This window comes from Narcine bancroftii, chromosome 7 (assembly GCF_036971445.1).
Source record: "Narcine bancroftii isolate sNarBan1 chromosome 7, sNarBan1.hap1, whole genome shotgun sequence".
In the NCBI taxonomy this organism is placed as follows: domain Eukaryota; kingdom Metazoa; phylum Chordata; class Chondrichthyes; order Torpediniformes; family Narcinidae; genus Narcine; species Narcine bancroftii.
The window spans coordinates 211044947-211060857 of record NC_091475.1 but is presented as its reverse complement, the minus strand read 5'-3'; the positions used below and the strand labels follow the sequence as shown (position 1 = coordinate 211060857).

General features: G+C 47.9%; 1 protein-coding gene across 6 annotated transcripts in view; it reads left to right on the top strand.

Moving 5' to 3' along the window:
* Positions 1–15911, top strand: part of LOC138739666 (cGMP-dependent 3',5'-cyclic phosphodiesterase) — a 284647-nt gene that overhangs the window by 127760 nt on the left and 140976 nt on the right. For 5 of the 6 annotated variants that reach the window (XM_069892183.1, XM_069892180.1, XM_069892182.1 and 2 more), the window contains one exon: positions 14253–14342. In XM_069892183.1, the coding sequence (XP_069748284.1) occupies positions 14253–14342 (90 nt within the window). Of the gene's footprint in view, positions 1–4178; positions 4286–14252; positions 14343–15911 lie in introns of those variants that run through there. The other variant, XM_069892185.1, reaches the window with a different exon arrangement.

Genomic DNA, 15911 nt, shown 5'->3' with positions numbered 1-15911 from the left:
CCCCCCAGAGGTCTGGAAGGCTGGCGGCAAAACTCTGCATGCCAAACTGCATGAGTTTTTCAAGCTTTGTTGGGACCAAGGAAAACTACCTCAGGACCTTCGTGATGCCACCATCATCACCCTGTACAAAAACAAAGGTGAGAAATCAGAATGCTCAAACTACAGGGGAATCACGCTGCTCTCCATTGCAGGCAAAATCTTTGCTAGGATTCTACTAAATAGAATAATACCTAGTGTCGCCGAGAATATTCTCCCAGAATCACAGTGCGGCTTTCGCGCAAACAGAGGAACTACTGACATGGTCTTTACCCTCAGACAGCTCCAAGAAAAGTGCAGAGAACAAAACAAAGGACTCTACATCACCTTTGTTGACCTCACCAAAGCCTTCGACACCGTGAGCAGGAAAGGGCTTTGGCAAATACTAGAGCGCATCGGATGTCCCCCAAAGTTCCTCAACATGATTATCCAACTGCACGAAAACCAACAAGGTCGGGTTAGATACAGCAATGAGCTCTCTGAACCCTTCTCCATTAACAATGGCGTGAAGCAAGGCTGTGTTCTCGCACCAACCCTCTTTTCAATCTTCTTCAGCATGATGCTGAACCAAGCCATGAAAGACCCCAACAATGAAGACGCTGTTTACATCCGGTACCGCACGGATGGCAGTCTCTTCAATCTGAGGCGCCTGCAAGCTCACACCAAGACACAAGAGAAACTTGTCCGTGAACTACTCTTTGCAGACGATGCCGCTTTAGTTGCCCATTCAGAGCCAGCTCTTCAGCGCTTGACGTCCTGCTTTGCGGAAACTGCCAAAGTGTTTGGCCTGGAAGTCAGCCTGAAGAAAACTGAGGTCCTCCATCAGCCAGCTCCCCACCATGACTACCAGCCCCCCCACATCTCCATCGGGCACACAGAACTCAAAACGGTCAACCAGTTTACCTATCTCGGCTGCACCATATCATCAGATGCAAGGATCGACAATGAGATAGACAACAGACTCGCCAAGGCAAATAGCGCCTTTGGAAGACTACACAAAAGAGTCTGGAAAAACAACCAACTGAAAAACCTCACAAAGATAAGCGTATACAGAGCCGTTGTCATACCCACACTCCTGTTCGCCTCCAAATCATGGGTCCTCTACCGGCATCACCTACGGCTCCTAGAACGCTTCCACCAGCGTTGTCTCCGCTCCATCCTCAACATCCATTGGAGCACTTTCATCCCTAACGTCGAAGTACTCGAGATGGCAGAGGTCGACAGCATCGAGTCCACGCTGCTGAAGATCCAGCTCCGCTGGGTGGGTCATGTCTCCAGAATGGAGGACCATCGCCTTCCCAAGATCGTGTTATATGGCGAGCTCTCCACTGGCCACCGTGACAGAGGTGCACCAAAGAAAAGGTACAAGGACTGCCTAAAGAAATCTCTTGGTGCCTGCCACATTGACCACCGCCAGTGGGCTGATATCGCCTCAAACCGTGCATCTTGGCGCCTCACAGTTTGGCGGGCAGCAACCTCCTTTGAAGAAGACCGCAGAGCCCACCTCACTGACAAAAGGCAAAGGAGGAAAAACCCAACACCCAACCCCAACCAACCATTTTTCCCCTGCAGCCGCTGCAACCGTGTCTGCCTGTCCCGCATCGGACTTGTCAGCCACAAACGAGCCTGCAGCTGACGTGGACTTTTACCCCCTTTATAAATCTTCGTCCGCGAAGCCAAGCCAAAGAAGATGGTTATAATATGAATGTTTACACTAAGATGCTGCCACAAAACACTGAACTTCATGACTTGTTCATGACAATAAATTTTGATTCTGATATGAACAGCACAGATTTGTGGCTTGAAATGGCCTGTTGCCATGCTGCATGTCTAAATTTTTTTTTTTAATTAATAAAATGTTTTTTACAGACATGCAGGCATAATGTTTGGGACAAAGACATTATCTTCCTTCATTTGCCCCTGTGCTCCACAGTTTTAAACGTGCACTTTATATGGAATTAAAGTGCATATTCCAGAATATATTCAAACTTAATTGTCGACAATTTGGGTTGACCAGGTAGAAATTCCAGCACTTTTTATACATAGTCCCCTCATTTCAGGGGACCATAATATTTGGGGGTTTTGCTTCACAGGTGGGTATGAGTACATGTTTAATTGCTTCATTGGTGCAGGTGTAGGAGAGCTAGGTTTGCTTTGGAGTCTGCAGTTGCCATTTTTCAACATGAGGACAAGAGTTGTGGCAATGAGCTGAGATATACAAGAAATCCGAGAGAGTCCGGGGGAGGACCTGAGTGTCGTCGCCACGACTGAGGAGAAGGGTGCTGTGTTAATTGACGAAGAGTCGGGATAAATGGGTGGTTGGCAGACAGTGGGAAGTGGGGGGCCACAGGGATCGGTGCTGGGTCCGCAGCTGTTCACCATTTACATCGATGATTTGGAAGCGGGGACAGAGTGTAGTGAAGCCAAGTTTGTGGATGATACTAACTTAAGTGGAAAAGGGAATTGTACAGAGGATTTGGAGAGGCTGCAGAAGGATCTAGTTAAGTTAGGTGAGTGGGCAAAGGTCTGGTAGATGGAGGACAACGTTAGTAAATACGAGGTCATCCCCTTTGGTAGGAAAAATAGAAAAGAAGATTATTATTTAAATGATGAAAAACTGCAGCCTGCTGTAGTGCAGATGGACTTGGGAGGGCTCGTGCATGAATTGCAAAAAATTGGGTTGCGGGTTGTTAAGAAGGCAAATGGAATGTTGGCCTTCATCGCTAGAGGAATTGAATTCAAGAGCAGGGAGGTCACGCTGCAAATGTACAAGATCCCAGTGAGGCCGCACCTGGAGAACTGTGTGCAGTTCTGGTCTCCATACTTAAGGAAGGATATACTGGCCTTGGAGGCAGTCCAGAGGAGGTTCACCAGGTTGATCCCAGAGTCGAGGGGGTTGACCTACAAGGAGAGACTAAATCATCTGGGATTATACTCACTCAAATTCAGAATAATATGGAAGGTCCTCTGCAGATTGGTTGCTCTCATCAGACCAGCCCCTGATGCTTGCACTTGACTTTCCCCAAGGTGCCATGGGTAGAGCTGTAGATGGTTTCTTTGAAAGCATTCCAGTAATATCGTCTGGTGGATTCTCAACCAGTCTGCTCAGCGCAGTTTCCACGGAGGATTTCAGGGCATCAGGCACGCACACCATGTTTCAATTTGGTGGAGTTCCGCTTTTGGGGTGATTTGGCAGCAGTCAGTCTGCGTGGAGGTTTGATCGATAACCATAGACCCGACCACAGCACTTGCTGATCAGGGGTCAGATCCACTCAGCTCCATGTTTAACTCTGGTGATACGAATGTCTCGTTGTCAGGTGATGATGTCGTGGATGCATTCCATGTGCGCTTTGAGCTGGTTTGACAGTCTGAGCCGTGTGTTCGCAATGCACAGTTTGAATTCTATGCACGTTGAGAGAAGCAGAAGGCCGTTACTGTTGCCAAACCCTTGGCGACTGATCACACCAGGCATCACAGTGGAAACCCGAGCATTAAAGTCTCCCAGCCACAGCAGCTTATTGGAAGTTGCCACGCGAACTGATGGTGGTTTTCAGCTCACTATAAAATGCCTCCTTGACTTCACCGGGATTAGTTAGAGTTGGGGTGTAAACGTTGACTATGGTGAGGTGGTACTTTCCTTGCAGAGGCCTGGACTTGATTGTATACAGCAACAGGCAGGGTTTGGTAGCTTCGCTGCGAGGCAGTTCACTATGACACGCCGCAGTGCAAACAAACAGGCCCAAACTGCAAAGGCTCTAATTAGCACCAGGTTCTCAATCCCTTCTGGCTCCGTGTTCTGCCCCTGCCCAGGGGGCTGGCGAGAGCCTTTATATGGGGCTGGTGATTGACAGGGAGTAGGTGGAGCCAGTCTTCCAGGTTACCTCCCTGCAGGTACAGCGGGCTGCCCCCTGCAGTAGCAGGTAGGAATTGCAGACAGGCACTGGCAGTCACCCACACAAGCACACGCCAGATTCTCTTTCTTCCTCTCCGGGCCTGCCAGGCCAGAAGAACCCTCCTTTCTCTTCACACGGCGCGCCTTCTCCAGTGAGCCAAGACTCCTGGTGCGCTGCAGTGCAGTCCTTGAGCACACTGGCAACAGGTCTCTCTGTGCGACCAGAGATAGCATTGCCCAAGTTCAGGAGGCGACGATCGGATGCTGATTCTCACCGCTACCGCTGGACGACTCGCCAGCCGCGGCAGACTGGCCAGGTTGGCATGAGCGGGCTTTGTTTGAGCTACCTTTTCTAGGGTGAGTGCGGTGGAACCGCTGTACAGCTGTTAGCACCGTCTGTATGAATGTACTGTATGGCGAGCCTGTACCTGTGACTCCTTCCCTCAGAATCCCCATTGAGGCTGTCACCCCCACCAAACCCCTCCCTCAGTACCTGCCTTAGAACTGGGCCAGCCACATGTGAGATGTGTTGATGATTTATGGTGATTAAAGCCCATTAATCTCTACTTCCATTCTAATGTGGTTAATTGGAGGTGCCTCTGTGAGCAGTGCTTCCCTAACCAGGGCTGCTCAGATGCAAAGGGTGTTGCCTCTCCGAATCTCCGCTCTGTAATCCACCAGCGACCACTCGTCCCCACCGCCAGCATCTAGATTTGTGACTATGGCTCCTGGCTGGTCAAGCCCACTGCTTCGCCACTTGTCCCTCACCACTGGACTTGGGTGTGTTGAAGATACCCCGCCCCTTAGAAAGGAGCAGCGCGTGTGGGAATGGATTTTAGGTGAGTAGGGGTTTGCCCAGGTCCAGACCTGCCCTCCCTTCCCGGATCCAGCGGCCTGGTGAGGCCCAGGATGGCTGGGGTGAAGTTCTGTTGCAGTGAAGGGCCGGACTGAGCTTCGATGGCAAAGGATGCCCTTTCCTCGCTTGACCCTGCAAGAGGGTTCATTCGCTCTTTGGCAGGTTTTTAATCCTGCAGGGTGTCCAGCCACCCTCCGCACTGGGCAAGCCTGGTGGGGGGGGAGCCAGTTTAGTCTCCGACCACCTGACCATGCATCAGGTAGAACTGGGTTACATGGTACCAGTAGCACTCAGACGACTGACCTGACATTTGGCACCACTACTCCCGGACGCTCATTCCACTCAGCCACCACTCTCTGAGTGAAGAAGTTTCCCCTCATGTTACTTCTAAACTTTTGCTCCTTAACTCTTAACTCGTGATCTCTTATTTCAATCTCTCTTAATCTCAATGGAAAAAGCCTATCCACGTCAAATCTAACTATCCCCCTCATAAATACCTCTATCAAATCCCCCCTCAACCTTCTACGCTCCAAAGAATAAAGACCTAATCTGCTCAATCTTACGTTGTATTCTCGATTCTGAAACCCAGGTAACATTTTTGTAAATCTTCTCTGTACCCTCTCTACCTTGTTGATATCCTTCCTATAATTCGGTGACCAAAACTCCACACAGTACTCTAGATTTGGCCTCACCAATGCCTAGTCAAAGGTTATGGGGAGAAGGCCAGGGAGAGGGGCTGAGTGGGAGGATGGGTCAGCTCGTGATGGAATGGCGGGGCGGACTCGACTGGCCGAATAGCCTACTTCTCCTCTTCCACCTTATGGTCTTATGCAGCCGAGAGTGGGCACTGAGTCTGGTGTGAGGAACAAATACCTGGCTTTGCCGATGAGGGGGAAGGGGGTCCATGGATATCATTATCATGTGCGAGACACCCTGGTGGGGGGGGGGGGGTCGGGCAGAGAAAGTGATGTCCGTGATTGAATTTGAACGGAAGCAAATAACTTTGCTCCATTGCAGCTCCACACAGGAGCACAGTTGGGCAGGCAGGCGATCAGTGATTTCAAAAGGTTAATAGGGTCTCTAAATGCTGCAATTTGTCAGTCTCAAGCCAATACATTCCTCTCACAACAGAGTTAACAAGCATGTATTAGCAAAGATAGGCATAGTAACTGCCGGCTTGCTGTCCCAAGGGGAGGATATTGCGGGGAGTTCATGATCGATGGAAAATAAGGAAGGTTGCTTATCTCGCTCCATAGCACACAGAACCACCAAGAGGCCAATCAGCCCTTCAATCCATGCTGGGCTCTTTGGGAAAGCTGTCCTCGTCATCCTTCTCCTGGTGCACCCCTCTATTTTCCTTTCAGTGTTTGGTTGAATCTGTCCCAGATCGCAGCCCAGTGAACTGTGTGATGGAATATTTGTAGATGTTTTTGGGAGGTAATTTGGTGAAATTAGAGTAGGCTATATACATATACACTTTAAAACCGATCTTATTTGAAATACTGAGGAATTCATATTCAGTGACTTTACAGAAACTGTGGAGAATGCTGTGCACATTTCACAAGTAGATGCTAATTGAAATGATGTCATGAAATGAATAGACCATTGTCTTGGAAATCAGGTTGGCTGTGTTGGACATTTTGTACAAGACTTCTGACCCTTCCGCAAAGTGCTCACTCAAAGGTCACCCCTGGGTTCTTGTTTACCTAAAAACAACAGATGGGAACAGAAGACTAACTCCTATTGTTTGTTGGAGAAGGAGGGGGGTTTTGCAAGTGAGAGAGAGAAGGATGTGTGGCTGGCAGTTTGAATCTCAGATGGAGAGAGAGAGAGAGAGAGTGAGACTGAGCAGTATCAGCCAGGGGAAGTTTGTTGGAACTGAAACAGAAGTTCCAGAGTGGCGGATGGCTGGAAGTGCTATCTGTCTGATGTTTCTCTTGGAATAAGAGGAGCTCTGTCATAACCTGAAAGAAAAAGGTTACTATCTGGAGAACCCTGATGGGACAAGTTTCATCACCGAGACATTGAAGTGACTAATGGTGGTACCTCAGTTGTGGAAATCCTGGAACAACACATCTCTCTCTGCAAACCCTACGAGAACCTTCCTTTACCTTTCGAGCACCAAAGCCTGGCGAACTTTATACATGTTAAATACTGTGCACAGTATAAGAATTGCCTGCAACCAGTGAACTTGGAGGAGTGAGAAGTGAGACTGAACTGTGAACCAAAGAACTTTTCTTAAATTTACACACACATTACATACACTTGTGCTTAGAATTAGAAGGGGGTTAAGTTAGGTAGTTGAGTTAATAGTGATAAGTTAAAGTGTGATTCTGTTTTCATGTTTAAAGATAATTAAGAACAACTTTTGTTTAAGTAACTACTTGTCGTGGTCGTGGTGAATATCTATTACTGCTGGGTTTTGGGGTTCTTTGGGCGTGTAACCACTGTACTTAGTTTCCCCCCGCTCCCCCCCCCCCCCCCACTTCCCCTTCACTCCATTCCTCTGGGTGGGCTGCAGAAGGTAGCAAACGCAGGCAGGTCCCACACAGGCTCCGACCTCCCGTCTACTGCAGATGCTGATGTGAGGCACTGCCTCAAGAAGGCCACCGACATCATAGAAGAACCCCCCCCCAATCACCCTGGTCACCACCTCCTCCCACTGCTCCCTTTGTACAGAAGCCTGAAGACCAGTGGCTTCAGCTCAGTGGGTGGAAAGAAAAAGTTTGAAAACCACTGTTTTCATCGTCCCTCATGGACTCGTTATGTGCACAGTTTCAGAACTCCAAAGGAAATGGGCCAATGACCATTTTTCTCAAGCAAAAAAATTCAGTATCAAATGAGTCTAGAGCAGTGATTCTCAACCTTCCCTTCCCATTCACACCCCACCTTTAGCAATCCTTTACTAATCACAGAGCACCGATAGCAGAGGGATGACTTAAAGTGGGATGTGAGTGGGAAGAAAAAGGTTGAGAACCACTGCTCTAGAGACACCAGAGTTGTACCCAAAAAACCCCACAGAAATGCTGGAGGAGCTCAGCCAGTCTTGCAGAGTCCGTAGCAGGTAACCTCTGCGGAACCGGCTGAGCTCCTCCAGCACATCCGTGCGCTTTTCTGACCATATCGGCGTCGGCAGACTTTTCATTGTATCAGAGTTGTATCAGTAGGCTGCTGTGTGCTCCAATCACTTGCTCACTACCTCTAATATCTCCCAAGGAGACTGTCCTGTATATTGTTTGTAAAGGATCCGTGAAATGCCCTGAGGTACTTTCAGGTACCAATTGACATTACAATCGTTTACAATGCATCCTCTGCACTTTGATTCCCCCGACAACTCTTGGAGAATTTTAACGTGGTAGCGTTGCCATGGCAATGTCCTCGTGATTGTTCTATCTTTAATATATTTTTATCTCCACCGCGTAGATAGCTCGCTTCACTGTTTCTCCCTGATGTGTTAATTTAGCTTCCATTTAAAGCAACCTCAGATGAATGCTCTCACTCTGGCTTTTCCTCCCAAGAGTATAAATCCCTTTTAGCTCTTTCAACAGCACCTGGTTCTTGAACTCGATGGAAAAACCACAGATTTCCTTCCAACTGGTCCACACCAAACACTTTATCTGAGTTTGGCCTGTATCCTAGGAGCCGAGTGTAGATATTGCAGGGAACTTGGCATAGATATTCAAAACATTCACGAGCGACGTGCCAGACGATTGGAAATCAGCTCATATTGTTAAAAAAAATCTCGAAAAATAATCTGGGAAATTATAGGCCGGTGAGCCTGTCTCCAGCAGTGGGCATTCTAAGAAATTGGATATACAATTATTTGGAGAATTGGAGACTGATTATGGATAGTCAACATAGCTTTGTGCGTGGCAGGTCGTGTTTAACCAATCTTATAGAATTTTTTGAGGAGGTAACCAGGTAAGTTAGCAAAAGAAAGGCTGTGGAGATTGTCTATGTGGACTTCAGTAAGGCCTTTGATAAGGTCCCGCATGAGAGGTTAGTCAGGAAGGTTCAGTCACGGTATTCATGGTGAAGTAGTGAACTGAATTCGACAATGGCTGGATTGGAGAAGCCAGAGAGTAGTGGATGATGCTTCTCAGACTGTAGGCCTGTGACTAGTGGTTCGCCTCAGAGATCGGTGCTGGGGTCATTGTTGTTTGTCATTTAGATCAGTGATCTGGATGATAATGTGGTGAATTGGATCAGCAAGTCTGCAGATGACACTAAGATTGGTGGCGTTGTGGCAGTGAAGAAGGTTTTCAAAGCCTGCAGAGGGATCTGGACCAGCTGAAAAAATGGGCTGCAAAATGGCAGATGAAATTTAATCCAGACAAGTGTGAGGGGATGCATTTTGGAAGGACAAACCAAGAAAGGACATACATGGTAAATGGTCGGGCACTGAGTGCGGTAGAACGGAGGAATCTGGGAATACAGATACACAATTCCCGGAAAGTGGCGTCACAGGTGGACAGGGTTGTAAAGAGAGCTTTTGGCACATTGGCCTTCGTAAATCAAAGTATTGAGTACAGGAGTTGGGATGTTATGGTAAAGTTGTATAAGACATTGGTGAGGCCAAATTTGGAGAATTGTGCGTAGTTTTGGTCACCTAACGTTGGGAAAGATATCAATAAGATAGAAAGGGTGCAGAGAGGATTTACTAGGATGTTGCCCGGAGTTCAGGAACTGAGTTACAGGGAAAAGTTAGGATTTTATTCAGTGGCGCTTAGATAAATGAGGGGAGATTTGATTGCAGTACACAAATTTACGAGGGGTATGAATAGTGTAAATGAAATACCTCTCCACTGAGGATAGGTGAGACAAGAACTCGAGAACATGGGATTTAAGGGTGAAAGGGGAAAAGTTTAGGGGGGACGTGGTGGGAGTGTGGAACGAGCTACCAGCGGAGGTGGTGAAGGCGGCCTCGATTCTGACATTGAAGAAAAGCTTGGACATGTACATGGATGAGAGGGATATAGAAAGCTATGGTGTGGGTGCAGGACGACAGGACTAGGAACAGACTGGATGGGCCAAGTGGCCAGTTTCTATGCTGTCATGTTCCATGGTTCTGCATCACCAATGTGCATTGTGGTGTATAAAGAAATATAGTAATGCAGCATGGAAACAGGCCCTTTGGCCCAACTTGCCCATGCTGACCAAAATGTCGTACCCAACTTGGTCAGCAGGGATAAGTTGGGCTGAAGGGCCTGTCCCGTGCTGTCTGACTCCAAGACACCGTGACTGTTTCTGGCCAAATTAGTCCAGCAGGTCATTTGGTTCCCATTGACCCTCTGGCATGGGCAGAGCCTGTGAATGGCCATGTCATGCCACTGCATTGATTTCTGGGGATATAATTAGTTGGCTTTTAATGATTGAGAAAGGTCAGCAGGGTCTGAAGATCACACATGCTGATTGAACCTCTCCAATGCTGAACCTGTTCTCACAGTCTAACAACACAACACCTGCATTTATATCACGCCTGGCAGCAGAGTAAAGTTGTATATGAGGGTCAGTAAATTGTCACCATAGAGCATGACAGCACAGAAACAAGCCCATTCAGCCCTTCTCATCTGTGCTGAACCATTTTATTTTGCCTAGTCCCACTGACCTGCACCTTGTCCATATCCCTCTGTACCCCTCCCATCCACGTACCTGTCCAAATTCCTCTTAAATATGAGCCCGCATTCACCACCTCAGCTGGCAGCTCGTTCCACACCCCCACCACTCTCTGTGTTAAGAAGTTCCTTCTCATGTTCCCCTAAACTTTTCCCCTTTCACCCTTAACCCATGTTCTCTGGTTTGTATCTCACCTCCCCTCAGGAGGCCGACCTGTCTCCTTCGTAATTTTAAATACCTCGATCAAATTTCCCCTCATTCTTCTCCACTCCAGGGAATAAAGTCATTAATCTTTCCCTGTAACTCAGTTCCTTAAGTCCCAGCAACATCCTAGTAAATCTCTTCAGTGCCCAACCATTCACCGTGTATGTCCTTTCTTGGTTTGTCCTTCCAAAATGCAACATCTCACACTCGTCTGCATTAAATTCCATCGGCCATTTATCTATCTGGTCCAGATCCTTTTGCAAGCCTTGAAAACCTTCTTCGCTGTTCACGACGACTCCAATCTTAGTGTCAGTATAATTAAAACAGTTGAAGGGCGGCCCGGTCAGCGTGACACTGTTACAGCAATCCAGGGTTCGAATCCCGTGCTGTCCGTAAGGAGTTTGTACGTTCTCCCCGTGTCTCCATGGGTTTCATCTGGGTGCTCCGGTTTCTACTCAGCTTCCAAAAACGTATGGAGATTGGAGGTAATTTGGGCTGAAAGGGCTTCTACCGTGTTGTAAATAAAAACAATTAAAAAATTTATTGCTCCCCAGCAAGTTAATAACATGACAGATTTATCAACATTGAACAGGATACTCAGCTAGAAGCGTTGTGTACAGTAGCAAAGCTTATCAAATTTCAGTCCAATAGCATGCTGTTTATGTTATTGGTTAGATAGGTGAGGTGAAACATAGCACACTCTGCAGAAGGTTCCATAGTGGTGATAACACGGAAGCACTGGAGGAACCCAGCCAGTCCCACAGCGTCCGTAGGCGGTGACGATATACATCCGGCGTTTCGGGCCTGAGCCCTTCCTCGGGGTGCGAGTGATAAGCAGGCAGGCATCTGAATGAAAAGAAAAGATGAACCGGGGGGAGGAGCACAGACCAACAGACAAAAGGCACTGTTGATTGGATGTGGAGGGGAAGGCAGGTGAGAATGGGTGGGGAGGCTAGTGAATGCAGAGCTGTGGGAAAAGGAGGCGCATGTTATTTTTAGGAAGACTTTATGCAATTTTACCGGTCTGAAGAATGTCCGACGTCTCGGCATTGGTCATTCACATACAATCGACCAAAACTCGAAATCCCTGTTTCCTTGCGCGCGTACCCGGAAGTGAGGTAATTAAAGAGGCGGAACTTGCAATGCACGTCACCGATACATGCTATTCATTAGGCCTTTGTTCGCGGAATGCCTGCAGTGAACTTTAGTCTGTAGGCGTTCCGGGGAATATACTAGGGGTCTGGGAGGTAAGATATCGGATTGGGAATGGCCCCCTCATTCCTATTCCGACCAAGCCTGCGTTCCAGGAAAATGGCGATAATTTGTTTAAAAAAAAACTTGAGAGGAAAGAGAGAGAGAGAGAGAGAAAAGGAGACATCGGGTAAGATTTGAAGGGGGCAGGAAGCTGGAATACAGCAGCTGGAAGTGTGGATGGGAGAGACTTGCAACAGCAGGCAGTGATAGGTAGGTGGTCCTATCTACCAAAGATGGGTTGGCAGATGCCCAGATGCATCACTGTGTGGGTCGGGAGCTGATCCACCCAAGACCGCAAGGAACTGCAGAAGATTGTGAACGGGGCTCAGACCATCACACACCATTCCCCCCCTCCCCCCTCCACCTGCACCTCCCAGTTTCCTTGGAAAACCTCAGATGTATTACATGATCTGCCCCGCCCCATGGTCCCAGTCTCCTACCTTCCCCTTTTTCCTACTGGCAGGAGTTTGAACCTCCATAGTTGTGGTTAGGAGGGATTAAATTCTCTTACATTCCAAAAGAGGAGTGAGAGACAAGGGGAGCGAGAGAGGAGAAAGAACTCTCTGCGGCACGGTTGGCGTAGTGGTTAATGCAAAGCTAGTACAGCGCCAGCGACCGGGACTGGAGTTCGAATCCCGCGCTGTCTGTAAGGAGTTTGTACCATCTCCCCATGTCTGTGTGGGGTTTTCCATGGGGGCTCCTGTTTCTCCCACCCTTTGAAACAGACCAGGAGTGTAGGTGTAAATTGGGCGGCATGGGCTCATGGGCCAGAATGGCCTGTTACCGTGCTGGAGGTCTAAATTAAAAAATTTAAAGTTCTCCCCTTTCACCCTAAACCCATGTCCTTCTGGGTTTTTTTTTAATCTCACCCTACCTCAGTGGAAAAAAGCCTGCTTGCATTTATCAGAAATATCATCATTTATTCATAAAACAATTCTAATATATAAAAATATTTGATAATATTGTGTTATCCCATTACTTTGCTACGTTATCAGATTTCACTCATTTACAATCTTAACAGCTGGTAATTTTAACGAAAATACCTGTATTACACAGAACGAGAATGGCTGGAATTTGCCCCCATTGTTTGCCATTTTGACCTGCACCATCCATTTACTATATATAAAAATGTTTATTTTTAAATATTGCATTTACAGAACCATAATTAATTACAATTTGTTGCACCTTGTTCTGTACCGTACGGCTGTCGTAAAACAACAAATTTTACGGCACGTTCCCAACAATAAACCTGGCTCTGATTCTGGTTTGCTCATCGCTCCCCACCCTCTCGAGAAAACTAGTGCCTCTTTTGGGGCAGTGCGGTTGGCGTAGCGGTTAGCACCTCACCTTTACGGCGCCAGCGATCGGGACCAGGGTACCAATCCTGCACTGTCTGTGAGGAGTTTGTCCGTTCTCCCCGTGTCTGCGTGGGTTTTCCCCGTGGGCTCCAGTTTCCTCCCGCCGTTCAAAACGTACTGGAGGGTGTAGATTAATGGGGTGTAAATTGGGTGGCACGGGCTTGTGCTGTATGTCTAAATTTAAACGTAAAAATTCCTGGTACTGATGAATGGTCTTGGACTGGAAATATTTGATGTTTCTCTTCCTCCACAGATGCTGCCTGACCTGTTGAGTTTGTCCAGCAATTTCCCAATACAAGATCATAAGACATAGGAGGAGTAATAGGCCATTCAGCCCATCGAGTCTGCCCCACTATTCAATCATGAGCTGATCCATTTCCCCACTCAGTCCCACTGCCCGGCCTTCTCCCCATAACCTTTGATGCTTGGCTAATCAAGAACCTGTGAATCTCTGCCTTAAATACACCCAATGACCCAGCCTCCACGACCACCTGTGGCAACAAATTCCACAGATTTACCACCCTCTGGCTTAAGAAATTCCTCCCCATCTCTGTTCTAAGTGAACACCCTTCAATCCTGAAGTTGTGCCCTCTTGTCCTGGACTCTCCCACCATCGGAAACAACCTTTCTACATCTACTCTGTCCATGCCTTTCAACGTTCAAAATGTTTCAATGAGATCCCCCTCATTCTCCTAAATGCCAACGAGTCCAGGCCAAAAGCCGTCAATCACTCTTCATATGATAACCCTTTCATTCCTGGAATCATCCCCGTGAACCTCCTCTGACCCTCTCCAACGCCAGCACATCCTTTCTTAAACGAGGAGCCCAAAACTGCCCACAATCCTCCACATGAGGACTCACCAGGGCCTTATAAAGCCTCAAAGTTTTTAATTGATGATTAATTTGTGTGTCAGGACTGAACAGAGAGGGAGTTCTGTATTTTGTCAGTCGCTTGCGTGGATCACGGGCCGAACCAAACCTAATCCCGTGCTATGACACCAGAGTAAAACGATTCATTTTCTTGTTTATTTTCCAGGAATCCCTTCTCAATCTCGCTTCGGTTATTGATACCATCTCCCTACGGGCTGTCATCAGCGATGCGCTCTCAACCGTCATTCCAAAAGTGGTAAGTGGCCAACATGTGGCTCCCTCTGTAACCTCTTTTCCAGGAACTCCCTCCCTTGTACACCTGCACCTCCTCAACTGCAGTGGTTCAAGAAGGCTTATATCAAGAGGTCTTTCCTACTGAGGGTCAATGAGACACAAACCAGAGGACATGGGTTAAGGGTGAAATGGGAATAGTTTTGGGGGAACTTCTTCACACTGAGAGTGGTGGGGGGTGTGGAACAAGATGCCAAATGAATCTTCTCTGCACTCTTTCTATCTTCCTAAATCAAAGTATTGAGGACAGGAGTTGGGATGTTATAGTAAAGTTGTATAAGACATTGGTGAGGCCAAATTTGGAGGATACCAAACAACAGGAAAGATATCAATAAGATTGAAAGGGTGTAGAGAAGATTTACTAGGATGTTGCCTTGAAAGGTTAAACAGGTTAGGACTCCCTGGAGTGTAGAAGAATGAGGGGAGGTTTGATATTTAAAATTACGAAGAGGAAAGACAGAGTAAATGTAGGTCGGCTTTTTCCACTGAGGGTAGATGAGATACAAACCAGAGGACATGGGTGAAAGGGGTAATGTGAGGGGGAAATTCTTCACACAGAACTGCCAGCTGAAGTGGTGAGTGCGGCTCAGTTTTGACTTGTAAGAAAAATTTGGTCAGGTATGTGGGTGGAGGGATATGGACTGGGCGCATGTTAGAGAGGTTGAGACAGAATAATTGTTCTGCATAGACTAGAAGGGCCGAAGGGGCCTGATTTCCTGTGCTGTAATGTTCTGTGGTTCTATGCTCTCAGGCTGCTCCTCGCCACCTTCTCAAGGGCCACTTGAGGAGGCCAGTAGTGTTAGCGGTTAGCACGACACGGTTGCAGCGCCTGTGGCCTTGGTTCGAATCCACCGCTGTCTGCAAAGGAGCTTGTACGTTCTCCCCACGTCTTCGTGGGTTTCCCCCAGGTGCTCCAGTTTCCTCCCACCCCTTCAAAACATACCGGGAGCTGTAGCTGAATTGGGTGCATCTGTGGGCGGTGCGGACTACGGAAAGAGCCTGTTACCGAAATTTAAATTCAGTCTTTGGACCCTGACACCTAACTTTTAAATGAGTTCAATTCAGAAGGTGGTGAATGCAGCTTGGGACATCGCACAAATTTCCCTCAGCTCCATGGACTCCACCTCCACCCAGGAAACGGGCTGTAGGACCCACCATACCCCAGGCATGCTCTCTGCTCCCATTAAGTTGAAAGTGCACACCAGCAGGTTTAAACTACCTCGAACATTGGTACAGCCATATAAAGGAGAAGAAGAACATAATTTATGGAGTTACAGTGAAAACAAATCAAGTTTCATGTGTCCGAGGTGCGATGGGTCTGTCAGAGTGTCGGCTGCCTTTCCCGGGCAGTGGGAGGTGTGGGTGGAGTCCGTGGAGGGGAGGGGAGTTGGCGTGATGTTTTGATCTGCAGCTTCTCCTGACCTCGAGTAGAGCAGCTCCCGTCCCACCCAGGGATGCGCCCGGCAGGTCCGCTCTTGATGGGGCCTCTGTGGAAGCCGTTGAGAGGGGTTGGATTCTGCCGAACTTCCTTAAC